General features: G+C 48.6%; 1 protein-coding gene across 6 annotated transcripts in view; it reads right to left on the bottom strand.

Moving 5' to 3' along the window:
* Positions 1 to 25,583, bottom strand: part of CAPZB (capping actin protein of muscle Z-line subunit beta) — a 146,544-nt gene that overhangs the window by 53,951 nt on the left and 67,010 nt on the right. Inside the window, exon 1 of one of the 6 annotated variants that reach the window (XM_055386250.2) lies at positions 15,042 to 18,328. The exons of the other annotated variants lie outside the window; for them this stretch is intronic. Within the exon in view, the coding sequence (XP_055242225.1) occupies positions 15,042 to 15,059 (18 nt within the window). The 5' untranslated portion in view covers positions 15,060 to 18,328. Of the gene's footprint in view, positions 1 to 15,041; positions 18,329 to 25,583 lie in introns of those variants that run through there. 6 annotated transcript variants of the gene reach the window in all.

Below are 25,583 nucleotides of genomic sequence, written 5' to 3'. Positions count from 1 at the left end.
CCTCGCCTAGGGAGATGGCCTCCAGGTCAGGATCCCTTCAGTGGGGCTCCCTTCACCGGTCTGTCCAGGTGGACACGTGGCCTCCACCAGCCTATGAGAGATGCAGGAATCCCCACCCCACCACCACTACTTAGTGTAGGGAAAACACAAGCCTGCTCCCCAGCTCCCCAAGGGCAGCTTCGTTACAGGGACCTCAGTTTGTCATTAGGAACACTGAGCCACGGAAGCACAGCTTCATGTAGCCGAGGCTGGAGCTTCCGACCCATTTTGCCTAATGGCTCTCTGAGCATGGCCACCTCTGCAATGAGAAGGCACCTGCACAGGCGGCAGCTTCACACCGGGCCTGAAAGTCACACCCGGGTGGCCAAGCTTGTTTTTGGATGGGAAGCAGCTGTGCTCCCAGAGACTCAGGCAAGTGGTACCCCTGAGTAACCAGAGGGGGACCCCAGGGGCTCCTGCTCACCCCAGGAAGCATCAAAACATATCTCCTTAGGATAATAGCCACGTGAGCTAGGGTATGGCGCACCTATTCGGAGGCAGGATTGAGGGCACCCCCCCACCTGTGGATGAGAAAACCCAGGCATGGGGAAGCTGCTGGCCCCGGCTGTCCCAGCCAACACGAGGTGGAGGGGAATGAGAATCTCAATTTGAGACTGACCCAGCTCTTCCAAAGACCAGGCACCACCGGGTCAGCAAGGCGAGCTGCCCCCATCCCCAGTCAGGCTCAGGGGACAGGGGAGGAAAAAAGAATAGAATCGGGGGAACTATGGGACTGTGAGGACCAAAGCTTTCTCCCCCAAGTGCCTGGTCATGGCAGACCCAAGGTGCCTGGGGTTGCCTGGGAAGGGCTGCAGGGCTGGGCTCTCCTGCCCCTCACCACAGCCCACAGCCCACAGCAGATCCGACACGTGACCTTTCCACTCTGGGCCTCGGGGACTCCTGGCGTGTGGGCAGGGGCTCAGTGCCTACTGCCCAGCAGAGCCTAGTGAGAAACTGGCCCCCCGCCTGCCAGGGCCACACACAAGAGGACACTTCCAGGTCCAGCCTCTCTCCTCTTTAAGCAGTCACTTGGAGCTGAGGGCCATATTTTTTTGTTTTGTTTTGTTTTTGAGACGAAGTCTCACTCCAGCCTGCACGCCCAGGCTGGAGTGCAGTGGCGCGATCTCGGCTCACTGCAACCTCTGCCTCCCAGGTTCAAGCGATTCTCCTGCCTCAGCCTCACGAGTAGCTGGGATTATAAGTGTGCACCACCATGCCCAGCTAGTTTTTATATTTTTATAGAGACGGGGTTTCACCATGTTGGCCAGGCTGGTCTCAGGTGATCCGTCCTCCTTGGCCTCTCAAAGTGCTGGGATTACAGGCATGAGCCACCACGCCTGGCCAAGGGCTATATTCTTTAAGTGCAAGCACAGCCTGCTTTCTTCCTGTGAAGGCTGTAAGTTGTAAGATGCACCAGTAATTATAACATCGCTAAGTGTACACATTAAGTGTAAGAAGCAATTTCCCAATTTTGGCAACATTAAAACACAAGCGATGGCTGAGCACAGTGGCTCACGCCTGTAATCCCAGCACTCTGGGAGGCTGAGGTGGGCGGATCATCTGAGGTCAGGAGTTTGAGACCAACCTGGCCAACATAGTGAAACCCTGTTTCTACTAAAAATACAAAAATTAGCCGGGCGTGGTGGCGCAGGCCTGTAATCAGCTACTTGGGAGGCTGAGGCAGAATTGCTTGAACCCAGGAGGCGGAGGTTGCAGTGAGCAGAGATCGCGCCACAGCACTTCAGCCTGGGTGACAGAGCAAGACTCTGTCTCAAAATACAAAACAAAACAAACAAAAAAAGTGAGCAAGCCACGCAACATAGATTTGAGATAATGGTACATACAGCACATCTGGCGGAGTAACACAGATGTTTCTGACTTAAGATTTTTTTGATTCTGCGATAGTATTCAGTAGAAGCTGTAGTTTGAATTTTGATCTTTTCCTGGGCTAGCGATGCACGGTCTGATCCTCCCTCATGACACAGGGAGACAGCAGCTCCCACAGCTCCCCACAAGCCCTGTGATCACAAAGGTGAGCGATGACACTCTACAGCCACTGCGCGCCAGGTGCTTTCACCAAACTGTAGGCATGTTCTGAGCAGGTTTAGGGTCAGCCAGCCTAAGCCATGACGCTTGGCAGGTTAGGGGGATTAAAAGCATTTTCTACTTCCAGTGGATTTTTCGTCATGTAACCCCTTCGAGGGTGCAGCAGCATCTGTACCCGCTCATATGAGGCACACAACTCAAGGCGGGGGTTGTGGTTGGTTACCTAGGGTTTAATGCAACTGAGGCTGGCCGAGAGGGCCAACATTAGGAAGCCATTTTTAACCAACAAATGATTTATTCTACTTAGAAATGAGTCTTCCACATGCCATTAACAACAAAGAGCTTTTTCAGGAAACGGTTAAGTCCCCTCCATCTCTTTCTTTTCTCAGACAGGTGCCCTGACCATCCAGAGATAAATAATAAACAAAAGCAGGCCTCCTGGGTTCGCTTTCAGCCATTCATACTCCAAACCCCAAAGCTTTGCCCTCTGGAAGCTCACAGTCTGGAAGGGGCCACAACGGTTTCCTAAAGAAAGGGTCAGGAAGGGGCAGAACAAAGAAGACAAATGGAAAGGAGAAATGAAAATCACTACATTTGGGTCAACCACAGGCACACACAAGGCTCCTGTTGTCCACATGTAACCTTAAGCTTCCCTGAAGGGGATGAACCAGGCCCTCGGAGCCTAATTAAATGAACCATTTCCTGGCCAGGCACACAACCCATCACCTGTGTGCAGAGAAGCCAGGGTCTCTCTAAGCTCCCGGCTGCTTTTAATTAAGGACTCGTCCCTGAGAGATGAAGCACAATATACAAAACCACCTTCGAGTCACCAGAATGGAAGTCATCTTGGACTTAATGCTGAGAACTGCCTGCAGCCGGCCAGCCAGCCGGCAGGACAAGCTGCCGCTTACAGCCAGGCAATGGCCTCGGGCTAAGGAGCACAGGGAGGCTCCCCTGACTCAGCCCTGCCCCACACCCAGCATCCTGCATGTCTATCCAGACCACCTTTCTTCCCCGTGCTCCACCTAAGTCATCCTTCAGGGTCTGATTCGGCCATGCCTGCCTCTTCCACAGCAACCTCCCAAAGCCTCGACAGCAGAGGCCGTTGCCCCGCCTCTGCTCCTGCACCCTGTGCAGGATGCGGTCTTGAGCCTCACAGGTTTGTGACATGCCTGTGTCTCCCCAGGGCAGTGATGAGCTGTCTGGACTGCCTCATGCCCGGCTTGATGCTGGCAGGACTTCTGAAGCGTTGGTGGGATGGTGTGGGATGGTGGAAAACTAGGGCCACTTGGGTCAGGTTCTGATCTTTTGAAGCCCAAGCCTGCCTTGGTGGGAAGCAAGTTCTCAGCACTCTTCAGCGCCTCCCTTAAAGGAGGGACTATTCTTCGGTGAGTGGGAGACAGACCGAAACCTGACGTGGATGGCATTTCATCTTCCTGACTGCCAGCCCTGAGTTGGATGAAGGTGTGCACCCACTGGGCGTGGGCTGCCGCCTGCTGTGGAGCTGCCGCTGCCCCTCGTACCCTACACAGGCTCCTCCTAAAGCCAGACCTGCAGCCTTCCCAGCATGAAGGCAAGCACGGGGTAGCTGCTGTTCCCTTCCCGGACGGTCCTCAGTCCTCGGTCCAGCTTTCTCAGTCCACATTTTTATTAAGGATTATTGGCCGGACGCAGTGGTTCATGCCTGTAATCCCAGCACTTTGGGAGGCCGAGGCAGGAGGATCACTTGAGGCCAGGAGTTCGAGACCAGCCTGACCAACACGGTGAAACCCCACCTCTAATAAAAATACAAAAAAAAAAAAGAAATTAGACAGGCACTGTGGCGAGCACCTGTAATCCCAGCTACTCAGGAGACTAAGGGAGGAGAATCGCTTGAACCTGGGAGGCGGAGGGTGCAGTGAACCGAGATGGCGCCACTACACTCCAGCCTGGGTGACAGAGAGGACTCTGTCTCAAAAAATATAAAAAAAAATGATTTATCATATTGGCTTGTATTCTTCTGTCACCTGAAATCTTTTTGGGAAAAGACCAGGTAAAAATACACAAACATAACTCATATATAAGATGATTTTTCTCCAAAGACACTGTAATTTCACAGAGGGTCTCTGTCCTCTGGTTTAAGTGAAAAGATACAGAGTGAAACCAAATTTTTGTTCTCGTCAACATTTTAATGAAACATTATTCAAGGGCCTGCTGTAGGTCATAATTCCCAAGAACCTATGGACAACATTAAGTGAGGACTTACTGAACTATCAAAGTTATGATTGGAATAACAGCAAAGATGTTTAAGTCTTACCATTTAAAAGGCATGTAACACACATCCTCATTTTATCATCACAGCAACCCTGTAGAAGGCAGGGGTGTTATTATCCCACATTACTGTTTACAGGTGAAAAAAAGAGGCACAGGTAGGTTAAGCAACTTGGCTATGGTCACACAGCAGGTAATTCAATGAAAGCCATGCGATCCCACCCTAAGGCCATGCGGACTCTAGAATGACACCTGGTGAGTAACCTAGCAGGCAAAATAATTCAGCTGAAAGAGTCACCAGCTGGATGGTGGCAGAGAGAAGTACTTGGCAAGATTGGGTTTTCACACAAGGTCAATGCGAATGGAACCTCTCATACCAACCACCTACTAGGGTAGAGCATCAAGACCTAATTGCAGGGAGGGAAATGGGAAATGCATCCATTTCATCATCACTGGATACTAAGGGTTAGGCCTGGCCTCAGGCTTTATAAACCACATGTGTGCCAAATGTCCACGTCTAAACCTAGAGTTTAGGGTGAAAACTATGAATGGGCTACCAGGGAAGTTACAAAATAAGAATGCAGGGGGGAAGCCTGAGGGCACGTGCCACCCGAATGCAGGAGGAGCCAGATGGGGCAGCATAGGAAGGGCTGTTCTTTACCACTGATCTGGGGGGCTCATGATTGCCCAGAGGGACAGACCAACAGCATCGGGGTCTGTGGGTTGATATTCATCTGCACGTCGACACTGGTGGGGATGCCAGGGAAATCTCACATGTTCTGTTTAGCAGAAACGAGACACCTGAGGCAGAAAGTGACAATCAGGAGTCACACGGCCAGGCAACCATGGGCAAGGGAACGCAGGGGATACTTTAGAATCTGAAAGCCTGTGAAACACCCTCGAGTCCGAGAGGATCTGCTCCATGATGAGGAACTCCGTGACCTCCAGGGCCCACACATGGAGGTGAGCCACAGTCATCCTGCCACACCTGCTCAGTCTCCCGATGAGCCAGGCGAGGTGCTGAGCCCTGTACTCCTCGCCCCAGGGGGTCCTGATAGCCCCTTGGGAGGCGAATGACCTTTGAAGCCACAGCAGAGGCTGATGAGCTCAGAGCACGGAGCCACTGAGTCAGAGGGCGGAGGTCTGGCTTCCTCCAACAGATTCTCCAAAAATCCTCACGACCACAAGCTTCTAAACCTCAATGACCTACCATGATTCCAGTAATACTTCTGCTTCCCTTCAAGTGGGACTGTTTGTGCCATGTTTACGTGTCTGAGTGGGGGGCGGGTGCTGAGGCAGACTCAACAAGTCGGGTGGCTTCCCCGTTCTCAGCACAAAAGTCACCCAGGCTGTCTGGCCACAATGTTTCACACTGGATTCCTTCCACTGGAGGGATGTCTCATCAGGTTTTGCTGTAATTTCACTGAGTCACCCATAGAAACGACCAAGCAGGGGAGACTGGAGGGGACATCTCCAGGGGGCCACATCTGAGCTGAGTTACAGAAAGTGAGGCAGGGCTGGCAGTTAGGGCAGGTTGCAAAGCAGCCCAAGGACTAAGGTGCAGACAGAGAGCATCTGTCCGTCAAAGGCAGACAGCGTGGGATGCCGAATGCTGATAGCTGCACAACTCTTTTTTTTTTTTTTTGTCACCCAGGCTGCAGTGCAATGGAGCGATCTCGAGCACCGCAACCTCCGCCTCCCAGGTTCAAGCAAGTCTCCTGCCTCAGCCTCCCGAGTAGCTGGGACTACAGGTGCTTGCCACCATGCCTGGCTAATTTTTTTATTTTTTAGTAGAGACGGGGTTTCACCATGTTGGTCAGGCTGGTCTTGAACTCCTGGACTCAAGTGATCCACCTGCCTCGCCCTCCCGAAGTGCTGGGATTACAGGCATGAGCCACCATGCCCAGCTAGCTGCACAACTCTTGAGTGTGCTAAAAACCATTGGACCGTACACTTTAAAAGTGTAAATGTTATGTTATGTGAATTATATCTCCAGAAAGCTGTTGTTAAGAAGGTGAATCAAGAGAGGATATTTTAGGCAGAGAGAACCACATGGATCCAAGACATCACAGGTAGACATCCAGGGAACCAACAGTTTCAGAATACGAGTACGTCATGTGACCCAGAGTTAGGTTGGTAAAAAGTGACCCTGGGTGTCAGGAACCATGGGCAGTGTTGTCTTTCTCCTCACTCTCAGTTGTAGCTGTTTGACTCTTCACTCTTACTACCCAGAGCTTTTCCTACATCAAAATAAACCAAGGTAATGCAGGGACTTGCCACTGGCCTGGAAGTCAGAGCTGGTTCTGCCATGAAACGGTGCTACATGGGGCATGGGCCACGGCTCCCTGGTCTCTGCAATGGATGGTTCTCTGAGAGAGGAGCGCCTTGAGGGCTGTGAGTACAGAGGGAGGAGTTCAGGGTGTCAAGAGTGGGAGAGGAAGTCTGGGCCTACCACCTTCTACCTGGTTTATTCAAGTTCTAAGATTTTGCTTAAAAAAAGGGCTGTACCAATTTTCAAAATGTTTGAAAACCACTAGATGAGATAATCAGTAAGGTTCATTTTAGTGTTGACATCCTACAAAGTTTCATAGTTCAAGACTTGAGAGTTACTCAAAAGTTTGTGTCATCCCTCCTAAAACAAACCTTTACTAAGCAAGGTACTCCAAGGCTCAAACCAACTGTGGACTGCCCAGCTCTTCGGTTCACAGCCTTAGGACACAGACGCAAGCAGCTGAGTGAGTTATTCACAAGAAGGGGAAGAAAGAAAAGGCTTGGAACCCATAATCTTCTCCCCTGAATGCCATGTTCAAATTTAAAACTCTTAGGGAGTTTCTATATTTGTATACAGAATCCAAATTCCCTTCTCTTTTCTCTTCCAGGAGAGATTCCGAGCCCACCCCTTGCCTGCCTCCGAGACCTCAACACCATCCTGCTTACTAAAGGGAGCTCAGTTTTTCCCGCTACCCATGGCACAGGTCTTCGTCAATTTCAGTGTGCCCTTCATGAATCTGGCATGTGGTCACTGGCAGTTAAAGGGGGTGATGATGGAGAGGAGAAACCCCAGGCTCCAACTACAAAACCCTGCGGGACATGCAGGCTCCTCTGGGCTTCCCGGCCCACATTCCTGGCCTATTTCAAACAGCAGGGAAGCAGACTGAGCGTGCCATGCCCTCCTCAAGTATTTTTAACCTGTTTCCAAAACCAGACATGTTCTAAGGGGGGCGACCCAGGAATTCCTCATCCAGGGCCAGTGCCTGCCAACCACGAGATGTTAGCTTTCTAACAGCTCTGGGGAGGGAGTTGTTGTCTGCCTTTTCTGGTACGTGGGGAAGTGGGATCTCTCTCCAATTCCCTTTTACGTCTCACATTTCTCATCAATCAGAGGGCAGGATCTAATTTAAAGGGATAGTCTTCAGACCCTCCTCAATGGAAGCTCTCCAAACACTGTTCTCCGGCTTCCAACAACAAGAGTCCATAAGGTTCCCCAAATGAAGGACCTGGATAGATCTTGTAGGAAAAAAATCCTATGAGGACAAGGCCAAGGAAGGGGCCTGTATGCACTTCACTTGAATTATGCCTCCTGGCTCTAGGTGACAAGAACCATCTTTTTCACCACTGGAGAGCTCGGCCTCCTACCACCTTGCCCCGATCCTGACCTGGTTCAGATTCCTTGCTAACATACTTCTCTCACCTTGTAGCACTGCTGCACATTGAACAGGAGGGAAAAGCTCTTTTGTTCATTTTCCTTAGAATGGAACCAAAATGATACTCCAGTAGCTCCATCTAAAAGCTCAAGTGGCAGCTAACAGCATGGACACCAGGGGCATCCCTTGCCAGCTTCCAATGCCATGGTGAGAGACACTCATCATGATTTAAAAGAAGATCAGAGAGCATTTTCACAAGCAATTCCTAAGAGACTTAAATTTCCTACACATAGGCAGAATAAAAACCAAAAAGGAAAAAAAAAAAAACTTCCCCCAAACAAAAGTGAGGACTTTCGAGGAGACTTGCTGAGTGGGCAAACATTTTGGAAAGATGGAATTTTAAACACAAACACAAAAGGGCAGAGATTTGCAGCAGAAGAGCTATGTACACAGCCGGGAGGACTTTAATTAGGGAAAGCTTTGCAAAGCCCAGGGAGCATCAGCATTGGCAAATCTCCCCTTGGTCTCCGGAATGGAAAGAATGTGGAAACCAATGGGTGATCAAGGAGTTCGAATTTTGCCTGACACTCTTGCTGGGAATGAAGTATGCAGTCCTGTCTTTTGCCACCTTTTCAGCAGCCTCAGGTGAGCCTCTTAAAAAGGTGAAAAAGGAAGGACCACCTAGCCTGGGAGAAGCCAGGGTGGATCCTCTCCTTCCTAGGGTGCTTCCTGCAGATGGCACACAGCCAAAGCTCTTCTGGTGTTTTAAGGCAGAAACAGAATTCAGGGGAGGACTAAACAACCCCTTTAGAGCTACGTGCTATATTTTTTGTTTGCATTTTTACAAGTCCAGGCATTTTTACAGGTATTTCCAATGAGACTGAAATGGCCTGCACATAGGCTGACAACCTATAATAACGTAAGAAAGTGATGTTGGCCCCCTGCTCCACCCAGAGGGGACATCTGCTTATTTGGCATCCAGGTGGTGGGAGCAGTGGTTTTCCCCAAACAGCTGATACCCTTCAATTCTTTGCTTTCTGTATCATGAAGTTCACTGGAGTTTGGAGCACAGACTCTTTAAACCAGTAATTTAACTCTACTTTTGAGGATACCCTATGCCCCCGGCAGTTATGAGAAGGGTTGCCAAATCTTAACTCATAAGGGTGACAGGATCAGGAACAAAGGCCTGGACTCTCCACCCTTCTCCTCTGCCAAAATCTACGAGTTCAGGAAAATGGCAAGCCAGGAGTTTACTTTAGGTTCCCTCAAGAGCAGCAGCTGTTCCCACCAGGGCTGCGAAGGAATCAACAGGAACTGAGAGAACACCTGAATGGTCTGATTCAGAAAGTCCCAGCTCCCTGTGAGGTCAATAAAGAACTTTGTCTCAACAGAGGCAACAAGGCCACTGCCTCCTAGGAAAGGACTGATGTGGGCTTTTCTAGAGGCAGGCAGGCTCTTGGATCAACAGGCTTACAAGGGCACATTTCTCAGTTACGATCTTAAAATTGCAGGGAACCTGCTGATCTCTGTCCCTTACCCATCTAGAAAGTCTGAGTGGGAGCTAACAGCTGATCCTCAGCAAAACCAGAGTGTGCGCCCATCACCTGCTTTCTGGTAAGGGACCCATGTGGCCTGAATCAAAACTCAAAGCTTACTAGACACCAATTCACACGCTCTATCTAATCGGGCAGAAACCCACCTGCTCCTGCTCAGTCCCTGCCCAGCTCGTACCTTCCCACCACCCACCAGCTGTATCTCAGGCTCTGCCCACTCTAAGCTTTCCCTGGGATTTGCCTGCCACGGGTGGGCCACGGTGTCCTCTGTGGTGCTCTGCAGTGCCCATGTTCCTCACATCAGAAGCCTTGCATTCTGGCTGGGAGCGGTGGCTCACCTCTGTAATCCCAGCACTTTGGAAGGCCGAGGCGGGTAGATCACCTGAGGTCAGGAGTTTGAGACCAGCATGGCCAACATGGTGACACCCCATCTCTACTAGAAATACAAAAAATTAGCCAGGGGTGGTGGCAGGCACCTGTAATCCCAGCTACTTGGGAGGCTGAGGCAGGAGAATTGCTTGAACCAGGGAGGCAGAGGTTGCAGTGAGCCAAGATTGTGCCATCACACTCCAGCCTGGGCAACAAGAGCAAAACTCCATCTCCAAAACAAAACAAAAAAAAAGAAGCCTTGCATTCTATCCATCCTGGGTTATCTGTCTCCCACCGTGGCTATGAGCTCTTTAAAGACACAACTATTCTGTTGTCACTCTGACCCTGGTGCTTCAGCTTAGGCAGAGCCTTGCATTCATGGGGGCTCAAGTAGGCGTGCACTCACTGAATGTCCGCTTCAGGCTTGACAGTGGGGATACAAAGGTGAACAAAAGAAAAGATCCCTGCCCTCCGAGAGCCAAAGCTCCTAGGATGGAGCAACTCCAAGAGACAGGAGAAACAAGGGGCATGCTGGGGGGCAGGGTGAGGGAAGTGAGGCTCCAGCGGAGGTGGGAAGATGAGCAGTTAGAGGGAGCAGAGTTGGTGTGGACATGTGTCCCAGTCAAGGAAACGGCATGTACAAAGATGCAACAAGACAGGGCACAGGCCTGGGAGTGTGCAAGACAAGGAGACAGGAGGAAGGGACAGGGCCAGATCAAGAGCTCTTCCACCTAGATGTGTTCTCCAGGCTTGATCCCAACAATGTGGAGTCATTAAGGGACATTATCCGAAGTGCATTTTGGCAAGACTACTCTGTATGCAGAGCAGGCAGGGGATGACAGGCAGGAAGGCCTGTCTACAGGCTACTATGACACTCCAGTAATGCAGGGAGGAGCAGTAGCAATAAACATTCATTGAACTGCTCTAAAATGAGGATTGGGACATACCTTCACCCAACAGGCTGGATAAGGTGGATGGCACTCTGTAAAAAAGTGACCCCGCTTTGGGCAGGTGGAACTACATCTCCACTGGCCTCCAGCAGCCTGAGCTGCACCCAGTGCCCCTTCTGCCTGCCTCCCTCCTGGACTCCAGCCGCAGTTCCTCCCTGTCACATGCCCTACTTAATGCCTGCAGCGTCAAGACTCAAGAGGTTGAAGTACAAGAGGTAACAGTAGTAGGCCGGGCACGGTGGCATCACTTGAGGTCGGGAGTTTGAGACTAGCCTGGCCAACATGGTGAAATCTCGTCTCTACTAAATATACAAAAATTAGCTGGCTGTAGTGGTACACACCTGTAGTCCCAGCTACTTAGGAGGCTGAAGCAGGAGAATCGCTTGAATTGGGGAGGCAGAAGTTGCAGTGAGCCGAGATCGTACAACTTCACTCCAGCCTGGGAGACAGACTGAGACTCCATCTCAAAAAAAAAAAAAAAAAAAAAATGGCTGGGCGCAGTGGCTCATGCCTGTAATCTCAGCACTTTGGGAGGCTGAGGCAGGCAGATCACTTGAGGTCAGGAGTTTGAAACCAGCCTGGCCAAAACGGTAAAACCCCATCTCTACTAAAAATACAAAACTTAGCCAGGCACGGTGGTACAGGCCAGTAGTTCCAGCTATTCCAGACGCTGAGGCTGGAGAATCACTTGAACTCGGGAGGCGGAGGCTGCAGTGAGACGAGATCACGCCACTGTACTCCAGCCTGGGTGACAGAGCAAAACTCCATCTTTAAAAAAAAAAAAAAGAGGTAATGGGAATAATGCTCGCTTGTCATTGCAAGATCTGAGCTCACCTCACAGTCCCTCTCCCACCTGGAAGAAGGCAGGACATTTCAGAGCCTGATCAAGCAGCATTCACCCACCTATCTGGCCAAACAGGGAAATGCAGGCTGCTTTTGACAAGGGGCACGCACTCTCCTCCTTAAAAGGACAGCTCAGCAATCATGGGAAAGCAATGGATTCCAGCCGCTCCTGTCAGGGATTCCACCACCTTCTTTGGATGATTTGCACCAAGCATTTTCCCTACACGACTTCCTTTAATATTCACAATTGTCCTCTTTTAGAGTGAGGCAAATCCAGAATTCTCTCCATTACACGGATGAGGAAACTGAGGCCTGGAGTCTAAGTAGCTTACCAAGGGTCACCTAGATATTCAGGGTGCATGCTCCCAGCCCCAGCTAACTCATGACTCCGTGACCTTAAAGACTCTGTCCATATACTGCCACCTGCCGGGACCACCAGCCCTTCAGTCCCAGGGGCTGAGGTCTCCTGAGTCACAGCTCAGCTCCACGAGGCATCCGTCCCTTCTCATCTCTCGGTCTCAGATCACACAGCCTAGAATGTCTAATGTGGACTCCCCTCAGAATTTGGGGATAGCAGGGTTTTTGGTTCATTATCTCATATTTATTTGGCATCGACATGTGTCCAGGCACTGTGTTAGGGTCTGGGGATAGAGGTGAGCATCATGGCATCCCGCAGGTGCTCAGAAGCCAGAGGGCCCTCCAGTGCTAAGAGTACAGTTACAGCACACAGCAGTGCTTTCAGTGCGTTAGATACAACGTGGAGATTTGGCTGCCCCTACAGGCAGCGTTTGGGACTAGGAAGGTCAATGAGACAGGAAAACAATGCGGGTGAAGAAGTATTAAGCCTTTTTAAAACACCTGATGTACATATCTCCTCTACTCCCAACTGATGTTCAACACATGGCTAGAAAGAGGCAAAAAAAAAAAAAAAAAAAAAAAAAAAATCCCCTTGTATGAAGGATAATCCTTTCAGCCTGGGGCAAATCTCCTAAAGAGTTTTGTTCTGAACTAGGAGTGTTGTTTTAGCTTCCAGTCAATAGTAATTAAGAGTCCCAATATATTCCAGAAAGAGGGAGAGGGAGATTAACGATCATTAAATCTCTTCTGCATTTGGCTCCAAATCTCTTTTCGGAGGGGCCGGCTGTCAGATGCTCCCTCCAAAGCGTCCATCTGACAGCACTCCCGCCGCCACCATCTGGAACATCAATTCGAGAGCTCGCCTGAAGGTTTCAATTACATAAAAGGCAATGGGCCCACTAGGACCCGAGAGTCTGGAGCTTCACAAGCGCTGCTCACACCCCCTCTCCTGTACACAAAGCCTCTAGAATTTGGTTGGCAGTCATTTGCAAAGGGACTTATTTTGGTGGGGGCATGGGGCTGGCCAGCCCCTTGGCAAGGCCTCTCTCAGGCAGGCTCTGTGCGTGCTATGACTGACAGGGTCTCTAATGAACCTTAATTGTGAGCTCGACAGGCCCAGGAAGGCAGCCACAGATGTGGCAAAGGGCAACCGCACACCGTCTGATTAGTGAATAAGAAGTGTCCGGCCCAGTGAGGGCCAATGACCCAAAAAAGGAGGAGGGCGGGACTATTCCTCCCCCAGGCATCCCTTCTAAAGCTCTGAAGCTTCTTTATGTAAGCAATGCAAAGCCTCTGGGTGCACTGGAACCCAACGCACCCCTCCCCCCGGCACTACTGCTTGGCAGCTGGCACCTGGGATGTTGGGGTCTTGTGCTTGTTACCACGGATGCTTCCGTCTCCATCAGCAGTGCACCTTTAACCACAGGAGGCCAGAACAGAACGCCCTTTCAGCGTGGGAAGGGGGAAGCTACCCACTACGGAGACTGAGTAACTTCTTGCCAGTGCTAAGAATTGTGAAGACAGCTGCATTCAGTCAGCCATCCTCTGGTGACCTGCAGTGACAAGGAGAAAGCTACTCCTGGGGCAGCTTTGGGCACAAACAGTGTGACGGAGAAGACAGGCTTTGCAGACGGGTAGATCCCAACTCTGCTCCTTACTAATTAGCTGTGAGGCTTGGACCAACTCATGAAACCTCACTTGGTTTCCTCATCTGTAAAATGGGCATAAAAGATCAACCTTGTGGTGTGCAGTTTAAATAAGCAAAGGCTCTGGAACAGTACCTGGCACACGATAGTTATCTCTTAAAACCCGGGAGAACAGCAGAGTATTTTGCGCAAGTTTGACGTGACCTCAGAACTCCATGCAGACAGCTACTACAAGCCAGGTACTATGCTAGGAGCTTTACACCCCCCATCTCTCATTCTTGAAGTTAGTGTCATTATGCCCATCTCACAGATGAGGAAACTGAGGCTCAGTGGTGACACAGCTAAGACGTGGTAAAGACAAGAGCTGAACAGGATTGTGCCTTTCGATTTCAAGGCACTCCACTATCAACTTCAATGCTCCTAACCAAGCATTTCAGGCATCCTCACACTAACAGCCTAGAAACACCTAACCAAGAATTTTGTAGAATTTGAATTTCCAAATACACCAAAACAGGCTTCTCTGGCCTGGCATATAAAGGCGTGGTAGGGGGCACTAAATGGCCAATCTGTTTCCAAGGAAGTCTGCAAAACAAATGAGGACTCCACTTCCAGCCTTGGTCTGCTTCTTGGCTAGTGGCACCTCACAAGCATTTTCTGCATCAGGGTCATGAACAGGTAGCAGCAGGTGAGCTGCTAAAATAGCCTCCCCACCAGAAAGCAGTCCCAGGAGAGGCCCAGAGATATGGAACAGAGGACCATCACTGCGAGGTTGTGTAGGACCCTCACACATAGACTGGGGGACTCTCAAGCTGGGGAAAAGGGTACCTGGGGGGAGACTAGAGATGTGGGTTCAAGAAGGGGACAAGAGATTCAGAGGAAAGAGGAGCAAGAGGTGAGCAGTGCTGATAAGGAAGAGGGTAAATGGCAAGGAAGCTGGGAAACCGACAGAAAGGATCCTGAGGACCCAGGTTTCACAGGTGACCTGGCACCTCTGGAAGGCTGAGGATTGAGGGGTCTGATGACCTGGGAGGCTGCAAGGCTGGCTTGTCCTTGGACACTGAGATCAACCTAAGACTCCTTCCTGCCGCCTTAGACCATCCAGCCACGCTCTTGTCTAGCTTTCTCTCCCAGGGCTTCCGAAGACTTTCCCAATGATAACCGGGGTCAGCTCCTCATTCAGGGAGCAGAAGCAGGAAAAGTGCCTAGCAAGCAATCAGGAAGAGGAGGGGGAGAGACCCTCACCAGGGCGGACTGTGCAGCTGGTGTCAGATGACCCTTATCTCTGCAGAATGGAAACCAGCCAGCCACAGTCTGGAGGCTCACCTTCTGACCTCCATGACTCACCTTTGGGTGGGGGGCCATGGCGTTTTCAGCTTCCCATTCGGGGATCCTCACCTTGACAAGTTCTCCTGACTATCCAGAAGGCCTCAATGGAGGGCCTCTTAATCTCCTTCCTCAGTTAAATAAGCCAAGTCCTTGCAAACGTGCACTGGGTTATAAAATGCCCCACTGTGGGAGCCAAGGCTGGGACTTGGTTCACCTGTGAAAACTCAGCCCAAAAGGCTGCCCAGGGCATCAGGGCACAGCCTCTAGGCTGGCGGAACCCAGGAGTGAGCCAATCGGCCCTAGGAAGCCAACAAAGGCAGTAAAGGCACCAGCTGGCATCAATTAAGTGCCTGTCTTCCACTCACATCTGCAGTTTACACGCACCCCAAATCCTCACAACCCTCTCATGAATTCGGCTTTCGGAAACTGTGGGAGATGAAGTGCCTTGTCCAAGGTCTCAAAGCTGGAAGATGACCAGGCCAGGATTCAAGTCCTAGTGAGCCTTCTCTTCTGGCTCTAGTGAGCCACCCAGGGACAAAGACTGTGGGCTGGAGTATCTGCTGGAGGCCTCTGCCGGCTCTGTTCTCTCCGCCTATTTACCAGATGGGGCAGCTCATAGGCCTGAGAGAAACTGAGGTCTCTTCTGCCAGCAAAAGGGGAGCCTGAAAGTGGTGACATCAACAGAAGGGTATCCATGGTGATGTTCTTTTAGTTCTAGGCAACAGACCTCCAGTTCTGAGAGACTGAGAGACCATCAGGCCTCCACTTCGCAGAGTGGGGGCCCGAGACCCAAAGACCTGCAATTCCCAAAGCAAGTTAGTGGCAGACTCAAAGCCACAGCCCAGGTCTCCCGACTTCCAGTAAGATTTGCCAAGGCACCTTCTTAATGGACACAGTGCTTCCTTTTCATCTACCTTTGTCCCTCCTATTGAAGCAGCAGGAAGTTTCCTGAAGCAGTTCTCTATTTGCACAAATAGATAAATAATTCCAAAAAAGCTATGTTTCCTTCTACCCCATTTTACCACACTTATGAAAATAAAAGGTTTGGCTAATATCACACTTAGTGGCACTGTCAAAAAAGGGTGTAGAATCCAGGCCATTTAGTGTGTAGGTTATGATCCTTCCCAGGAAAACAATGTTTCCCAAAGCACATTCCTTGAACATGAGTTGGGATAACAGGTTCAGTTCTTTTTTAATTAACTGCGGGACTTCTCAGAGCCTTTAATATGCCAACATGGGTGATGATGCTCTTAATGGATAATGGAGTCTGATTATCCAGACTCTGGATTTCTCCCAGTCAATCACTGCCCTTTATCCCTCAAGAGACTCAATGCCAAGGTGAGGGGATCCACTTCATTAGAAAGTCACGAAATGTGCAGGTCACAGTCCAACAAGAAACGAATCCACCCACCAAGCAGAAGGAACAGTCATCCGTGAAGGAGCCTTTTCCAGCCATCCCATCTCGGTTTATTTTGCACTTCTAACTACTAGTGAGGACCAAAGTTTCACATATTAGGCGTTTGTGTTTCTTCCTCTGTGAATTGCCTATGTAGCCAGCTCTTTGTTCTAACAAAGTATTCCTCCTTTTCCTATTGATAGAGGCAATGCCATGTGGTAGTTAAGAGCCCTGGAGTCAGGTTGTCTGGGTTCAAAGCTTAGCTCCACCATCATACTTGGTGACCCTGGATAAACTGCTGGAGGCCCTGCTTCTTCATCTGTCCAATGGGGACGACAACTCTAATAGCCTTAGCAGGTGTTCTCAGATTTAAAGAGAGAAGTGTTTTGCCAAAAGGTACAAATGCTTTTCAGAGTGTGTTCCTTGCTTTTTAATTTTGTGTAAACTTCTAAGTTAAATTTGCATGCAGTCAAAGCTATCATTTCGGCACTGGCTTATGCACCTTCTAAAGGCCTCTTCCATCTCAAGATCAAATACTGATGTTTGCTCTCTGGGTCTTTCATGTTCGTTTAATAGTTAATTCTTCAGTCCATGAGAAATACGCAATATGACTACATGCTGTTGCAATAGAGTTTTAGTGTGTTTTCCTTCAAAAGTATTAGCTGTTTCAACACATTTATTGAACAATTATTTTTCTCCCAAATAGGAATACCACTTGTGATTGTTCTAAGTTCTTCCATTACTGAGTCTGTTTCTGAGAATTCCGACTGATTTGCTTCCGCCACTCAGCCCGGAGCTCTGCAGCTGTCCTCATGCACTGCCTGCTTGCCTCTTAGGTGACTGCCTTTAAATTAAATGTACCAAAATCAGCCTGTGCTCCAGCATAAATCAGTTAGAACAGATAAGATGCCAGGGGAGATGGAGGGACAAGAGCCCATTTGTAACAGCAAAAGGAGATGCCACCTAGAAATAAGCTCCCTTACTGAACCATCCCGTTGGTTCTTGCAGTGCACTGCTTTTTCCAAAATTTTTACATTTGTTTTAACTGAAAGTATAGTGATATACTACTTGTGTCTGGGCAGGATGCTTTCAAAATAGCACTTTCCCCCCAAACACACACAATGCAAAGTGTGTATGGCTGGGGGGCGGTGGGGGGCTGCAATAGGAAGCTTTGCCTCTGCCCCACTGTTCCAACTGAGCCCGGGTTCCCCACAGCCCAGCCGGTTGAAGGGAGCGGCGGCTCCTCTGCTGGTCAAGCTCTGGAGGAACATCGCCTGCCCAGAGCTCCACACCAGCAGTGGCAGGAAGAGAAGTTCATGTCCTTTTCCCTTAGGTACTTCCATGGTGACCATTCTTCCCAGGCCCTCATTATAAATTTCCTTTACATTTTCACTTTTAAAAGATTATTTAGCTTTGGCAGGACATTTAAGAAATGGCACACTATAATATTTTCATTTGTAAGGCTGTAATTCAGTAGAAAATACTGACTGGAATCAAGAGGTGGGCTTGACACCTCTTCCCCCCAACCCCACAGCACGCATCACCTATCAGGTCAGAGACTCACTGCCCTCCTCCATTCCTCAGTTTCCTCCCACTCACTTCACAGAATGGCTATGAAGACAGATAAGGTCCTGGATGAAGCGTATTAATAATGAGACCCATCTATCAGTACTTGCTGACATCTGACGGAGATCCATTAAAAGTTACTTATTTTGGCCAGGCACAGTGGCTCACACCTATAATCCCAGAACTTTGGGAGGCCAAGGTGGAAGGACTGCTTGAGTGTGGAAGGACTGCTTGAGTTCAGAAGTTTGAGACCAACCCGGGCAACATGGTGAGACCCCCGTCTCTATTTTCTATGTTTAATTTAAAAAGATGAAAAAAATTTGTTTCCATGTAATTGAAAAGTATTTTATAAGGAATGAAAGAGGGAAGAGTCAAATTGTTAATCTGAGACCAAACAAAAAATAATTTGTTTTGAAATTTCTATTCTCTGAAAAATAACCAAAGCTTACTGCGTGGCTATCTTAAAGATGATGAGAGAGCATCAATTTTCAAAATAGTTGGCTTTGGAGAAATTCAAGCCCCTTCCCCTAATGGAAAATCAACCGTTACTGTTCTAGGACAGCTCAGGACTGGTGGATATATCGTTGCAGTCTCCTGGAAACAGTCTTTGCTCCCCAAGGAACACACACACAAAATAAAGCCAATGGCCCTACTAATCTCTTTGGTTCATTTCCTTTCTCTTGCACTCCTCTCTTTCATTCATTCCACCGTAATTGTCTGGATTGCCTTTACAGGAGGCAATTAATCGCATTCTTAATTGGATAAAATGAGGAACCATTATGCTGCATGTAACAGAACTCATCAGAATCTGAAATCACTTCTGGCCAAATCTATGAGGGAGCTGGTCAGGTAAGAGCACCCCAGGAAGCCCCACTTCCTCTTTCTAAGCAAATCATGCCATTTCTTCCTGGTGGAGAAGGGCTGCCTGGCTGCCACCTGGACACAAATCAGAGGCTGCACTACTAGGTGGCAGGTCCTCAGGTTGATAACAGGCTGGGGTCATGAAGGGCCGCCATCCTCCGGAGAGGCCAGGATGGACAGGAAACGGCCAGCTTGGCACCCACCGTCCAGAGCATGCCTCCTGCTCTCCCTGCCTCAGTCCCCACAGCTGCCACCCATACACAGAGCAAAAGGCTCACGTGAAAAGACTCACCACAATTTTCCAAGGAATGGAGTTTATTAAAATACTGCTAGAGGCTTTTGGCTGGAATGTTTTTTCTCCTTGTAAAACGGGAACTACAGCAGTGTTGTCTATAGGAAAGCTCAGAATACACTCAGAAACATCAGTCACAACAGAGACTATGTAGGGGCTGGTGCATATTACCAGTGATTCCATCCATTCCGCGGCTCCTGCTCCAGAGACAACATTCGGCTCAGAGGAGAAAACTTCCAGGCAGACCCTAGGATGGGTAGGAGAGAGGAAGCCAAGTTTCCCCACCCTTAACATAAACCCACGGGGAACTTTGGTGGAAAAAGCATTTTTTTAATGTTAAAATGTCTTGCATGTGGGCATGTTATGGATTGGAATACAATTTATTTTTTAATTTTTTTCTTATGAGATGGGGTCTAGTTATGTTGTCCAGGCTGGTCTTAAACTCTGGGTTCAAGCGATCCTTCCACCTCAGCCTCCCAAGTAGTTGTAACTTCAGATGAATGCCACATTTCCAGACAGAAAACAATTTTTAAGTAAGACAAAACATACAATGCTCTCCTTGAGGCAGGCACCTGTGGATTTTCCCCTAAAACCCCAAAAATGTGTATTTGCTCTTCTTTCTTCCTCTATTGACATGAGTACTTTGGGGAAAGAATGAGAAGCGCCAAGGCACAAGTCACTGAGAAACTAGTTAAAAGGTGGCGAGCAATGGCTTGCAGAAGTGGACAAACATTTACTGACAGCTGGGCACGACCATTAAAGAGCCTCTAACACCTTTATGAGTAAGTAAAAACAAATAAGCACAGCTGCCAGTTATCCTGTTCAATAGATGTACAGCGTGCAAAGCTGACCACAGCCAGGTCCTCCTTCCAGAAATTAATTCCCCATAAAATGTCAGCTCCATAGAGCGAGGCTTTTCATCTGGCTCTCCACAAAAACCCCGGCACCTAGAATAGTGTCTGGTGCATGGATGGTGCATTTAATAAATGTTTGCAGAAAGAATAACTCAGTTCTGCAGCTCTTGCTATTCATCCTCAGAGCTTATTCACTGGTCAATGACCAATGGCCTGAGAGAATCCAACTAGGGTCATTCTTTTCGGGGATCAAGCTGAAGAATCCTTGCATTTTGACCCGTGGAGGAGAAGGCAAGGAATAAAGGCTGTACTTCTTCCCAGAATTAAACACAGTGCCTGACTTCCAGGAGGTGCTCAATAAATGTTGACTGAATCCATTACCTTTTCACTTACTTCAGCTGAGACCCTTTTAGAAAGGCAAAAACTTAAAAACAAAACAGGGTCTCATTCTCTCACCCAAACTGGAGTGTAGTGGGGTGATCATAGCTCACTGCAGCTTTGACCTCCTCGGCTCAAGTGATCCTCCCACCCCAGCTTCCTGGGTAGCTGGGACCACAGGCGCATGCCACCATGCCCAAAACATTTTTTAATTTTTAGTAGAGATGGAGTCTCCCTGTGTTGCCCAGGCTGGTCTCAAACTCCTGAGCTCAAGCAATCCTCCCACCTTGGCCTCCCAAAGTGCTGGGATTATAAGTGTGAGCCACCAGGCCCAGCTTAAGTGAAGACATTTGAAATGTTGTCTTTGAAATAAAGGACGAAAAATGCTGGTTTGAGATTGTTTGAAATGACAAGGCTAAAGGGGAAGCTAGGGAAGAAGAAAATGTAAGCCTGCTTACTCTATTAACACAGATAAAGCAGATCCTATCTGGCCTTCAAGATCTCCAAAGGCAGGGGTAGTCATCTTGGGTCCCAGGCCCAGTGCAGCTTCATCACCTGGGGGAGAAAACTGAGTTTTGCTTCACTCCACACAGCTGTCCCTGGAAAAATGATTTCCAGATTTCATTGCTTTAACTATTAAAGACTGAAAACTGAGCAGCACTGCTTAGCAGACATCAGATATTCTGCTAATCAATTGTATTAATGAACTATTGACTAATAGTATCATCCTTAACGTCACCAGTCAATTACAAATGTGTGTGAGCTGGCTCCATGGGCTGCTTCACGGAGAGCAGGTTTTTGGAAACGTAAGCAGCGGGTCTCCACTCACTCGTTCACTAAGGCTCGAACGTGGACACGTCCCCCAAGCACTCAGCCTTCTCATCTGTCAAATCACACTCCCTGCAGACATCACGCTGCCCTGATGGGGGTGGCGATGCGGGGGTGACAGGGATAATTTCAAAGCATGGCTACCACTGAGGCTGGCAGTGTGAACACCTGTGCCCAGCTGGCTCTATTTCTAGAGGGCTGCTCTGGCTACTTAAAAAGAAGAATATGCTGAAACGAGTCAACCTATGAAGTTATCAACTCCCCGGTAAAAAATCAGGATGTCTCTTCCACCTTTACTTCATTGGCCTGGATACTTTCCCAGCCCTGATGTCTTCCCCTTGATAGAGTAAAGTCTGGGGACACCCAAGAGCTGAGCCTTAGGGTGACTGTAAGAAAGAAAGAAGTGAAGGAACTAAAAACATGAAGTGACCAATGTTTGCAAGCAGAGACTTTCTTGCCTAGTTAAACAGATTCACGGCTATTTTTGGTTTGCTCTTAAAAAGGCAAAGGACGGAAGGCCTGCTGGGTGCCAATATGCAGAAACAAACTCCTTCCTCAGCTCAGGGCTCAAAATACACCCCAGCTGAGACATTTCTGCTCTTGCTGCCAGTGTGCAGAGTAAGGCCATAGAAGGGCCAAGTTTATGAAGCCAAGGGAACATCTTCACATCATATGATTCTTGGCCCTCATGGATGTGTGGGTATTTTTGAAACAGCTTAACAACGGATTTCAGCTGGATTCACTCTAGCACAATGGGATTAATATGTAATAAAATGATGTTTTGGCCATCTGCAAAGGAAGGTCATTTCCCACCAATCAGAGCAGGCCTCATAATCCCAAGGCAGCAAAAACTCTCTGATGCTGGGAAGAAAAAAGAAAGCTGACCTGGCATGATAAATTGGGCTGCCTTGGCCTGGCTGCCAAGCATCCCTCACATTTCTCTTTAATACCACTCTGTAATCAGACCATGGTGGACTGGATCCATTCCCCCCCAGTTCCCTGGCCCTGACATCTAAGCGAGGCCATTCCCTTCATGGGGAATGCTGGCAAATCCTAACATTCTCGTCCGTCTTAAAACTGGAGACTTTTCTTGAAAACAACAATCTCCCCCCCTTCATTATCTTGGGCAGGTGAGCAGAGAGGAATGACTGCTGTTTGCATGGAGCAGCAGTGCATTAGCTACTTTCAAAACATCTGACTGATCCCAGATTACACGAGACAAAGGCCCGGATCCTTTGCCTTTAGACAGGTGCATAATAGTGTGAATTTTCTGAAACTACCACTTTGGGAAGAAACTAAAACTGCATGTGAACTTCAATGCTACAACAGTATACTCAGCACAGACCAATCCTTACAGAATAAAAGCATTTCGTAAGTTCAGTTAAACAGGAAAAAAGAAAAACTGTCATTCCCAGAGAACACTGGCAGTGATGAAAATAAACATTCAAAGAAGAAACTTCCAGGATCAGTCACAGGATCCAGTACAAAGCCAGCGCACTGCCCCTTATATGAGCATCACACGTAGCGAGGAGTTCAAAGCCAGGCCATCAATCAGAAAGTGGCTTTTGAAGCATGTGAATATAGTCTTTTTTCAGTAGAGATGGGTTTTCGCCATGTTGGCCAGGCTGGTCTCGAACTCCTGGCCTCAAGTTATCCACCTGCCTTGGCCTCCCAAAGTGCTGGGATTACAGGCATGGGCCGCGCCTGGCCAATGCATGTCAATATAGTTTTAATGAGGCATGCATTACCAGATCCTAATTTGTTGAAAAGTCATGCTCCATTTCCATTTTGACATTCCTCATACTTCAATTAAAAAATTAATGAGAACACCGTTTCCCCAACCCACTCTGGACGATGGGAATCCACTCTGGCCTCTTGTTCAGCCTCTGAGGTAGACAAGGCCCCAGGTGGCCTCCACACAGCCGGTGAGGGGAGCTAGCGCCTCTCAGGCCGCCCCGAGGCAGTGGAGGAAAGAGAACCACTAATCATAAATGGCCTGGTTCCGAGAAGGGTTTTTTTGCCCCGTGTCTAGTTCTTGCTTTTAAATTATGTGAATTTAACATTATTCTCCATAATATACCTATGTGTTAACATTTTAGATTACTAATGAATTTAATTAACAGTTTCTCTCCCAACAGGCAAAACTGACACAGCACATAGACACGCCACATTTAATCTGTTGCTTTCAGTGTGACTAACCCAAAGGAACCTGGCAAGCAGGAGAAACCAGACCTCCCGGCGCTCCCAAGCCACATCCCTATCCTGGCTCCTTCCCCATAGAGTCTAAATCATCTAAACGAGGTGAGGTGGCCATATGTACCTTACAGGGGTGTTGTATGACTTTGAAGAAATAATAAACGACACAAACAGAAGTTCCCAGCTTAGTCCTGGGCACACGGCAGGTATTCAACACATGTCAGCTGTCCACCTCAACCTCAGCCCACCTCCACCAGTTCTAGCATACATTCTACAGAAGACAAAGTTAAAAACAGAAAAGTAGGATTGCCTGAGGTCAGCAGTTCGAGACCAGCCTGGGCAACATAGGGAGAACCAGTCTCTATGCAAAATAAAACATTTTTAAAAATTGGCCAGATGTGGTGGTGGGCGCCTGTAGTCTTAGCTACTTGCAAGGCTGAGGCAGAAGGTCATTTGAGCCCAGGAGTTTAGGAGGCTGCATTGAGCTTTGATTGCACCACTACACTCCAGCCTGGGTGACAGAGCAAGACCCTGTCTCAAAAAAAAAAAAAAAAAAAAAAAAGTATGCTCTGACAGTAATCTATAGAATGTCACACACTACACCATATATCAGTGGTAGATACGGCCTGGCACTTCAACCTGTGTCCAAGTACCATCCTGCAACTAAGCCTCAGAGGTGATCTCTCTCATTATCTGGCTATGGCGAAAGACAGCTCTTGATACTCTCCTTCATTCACCATCAATGCTGCAATTTCCCTGTTGAGCCCAGGGAAAACCCGCACGGGCAGCAAGGGAACCAGTTGAGCAGGTTTTCATAAAAGTAGCTACATGCACATCCCTGAAAGAGAGAGTGATGAGGGAGTCCCGGAGAAAAGACACAGCTGTAGTAAAACACTTCAGTTGCCATAAGAACAAAATAGCCTATTAAACACCAGGAAGGGTCTAATGAGAAAAATTTGCTCATCATTTCCTACTTCTATGTTTGGCTTATTTCTAAAATACAGTAATAACTAAATTGGCAAACTAAATTTAAACTCAGCCAAGCATGCTTTCATGCTGAGTTTAGAGGAAAAACAAGCCCCTGCAGCTGACCAAATTAAAGGCAGATCACACCTTCAACTTTTGCCCACCTCTTCCACGTAGGATCAATCATAGATTTCTGACCAAGAAAAATGCAAAGCCATCAAAACACTTCCCAGACCACATTCTGCAGTCCTACCTCATAGGACTGATGAGAGTTTAAATATGGCTGCGCATGAGGCACTGCATACAAGTTCAGCAGTCAGTGGGCTGATGGTGACCATTCTCACCACATCAAGTCCAAGGTCTCCTCACTTTCAAGGATACCTCCTACCTATCCAACTTTATACTTCAGTATTTCTCAACAAAGGACATCTCCTCTAACCCCTCCAGCCCACACTGCCCGACCGCCCCCAGCTCACATTTCACATGCTCAGGCCCAGGTTCTACACAAAACTGGACCTGGCCAATCTAATGTGCAGCCCAATGTTTAAAAATCAGGATATTCTGCTGGGCACGGTGGCTCACGCCTGTAATCCCAGCACTTTGGGAGGCCGAGACAGGCAGATCACTTGAGGTCAAGAGTTTGAGACAAGCTTGACCAACATGGTGAAATCCCGTCTCTAATGAAAATACAAAATTAGCTGGGCACGGTCGTGGGCGCCTGTAATCCCAGCTACTGGGGAGGCTAAGGCAGGAGGATTGCTTGAACCGGGGAGGCAGAGATTGCAGTGAACCAAGATCACCCCACTGCACTACAGCCCGGGTGACAGAATGAGACTCTGTCACAAGAAAAAAAAACAACAAAAAACACCACACACAAACAAACCAGGAAATTTTACATAAAACCCCAAATATATGGCTCCTCTAGAAAAATGTGAAAACGAGCAACAGAGGCTCTACTTCCAACAGGGCAACAAGCACCAGGAGTAACGAGGGTAGCTGCTCTTCCCACAGGGGCCTGTGCCTCCAGATCCCACCATGCCCACTTCAATGATCTTCCTCACTTGCTGGCTCCTGGCCGGGGACCCCTGATCCTGAGCACACAGTGGGTTCATTTGCATCACAACTATGTTACTACCCCCCTGAAATGTCAACTGTCTGGCGGGACCCTCTCTTTTTGATACCTGCCTTCTCTCCACTTATATCACAAGCATGTGCAGTTGTCT

This window comes from Gorilla gorilla, chromosome 1 (genome assembly GCF_029281585.2).
Source record: "Gorilla gorilla gorilla isolate KB3781 chromosome 1, NHGRI_mGorGor1-v2.1_pri, whole genome shotgun sequence".
Classification (NCBI taxonomy): Eukaryota; Metazoa; Chordata; class Mammalia; order Primates; family Hominidae; genus Gorilla; species Gorilla gorilla.
Note: the sequence above shows the minus strand (reverse complement) of the source record. Positions and strands in the feature narration are given on the sequence as shown.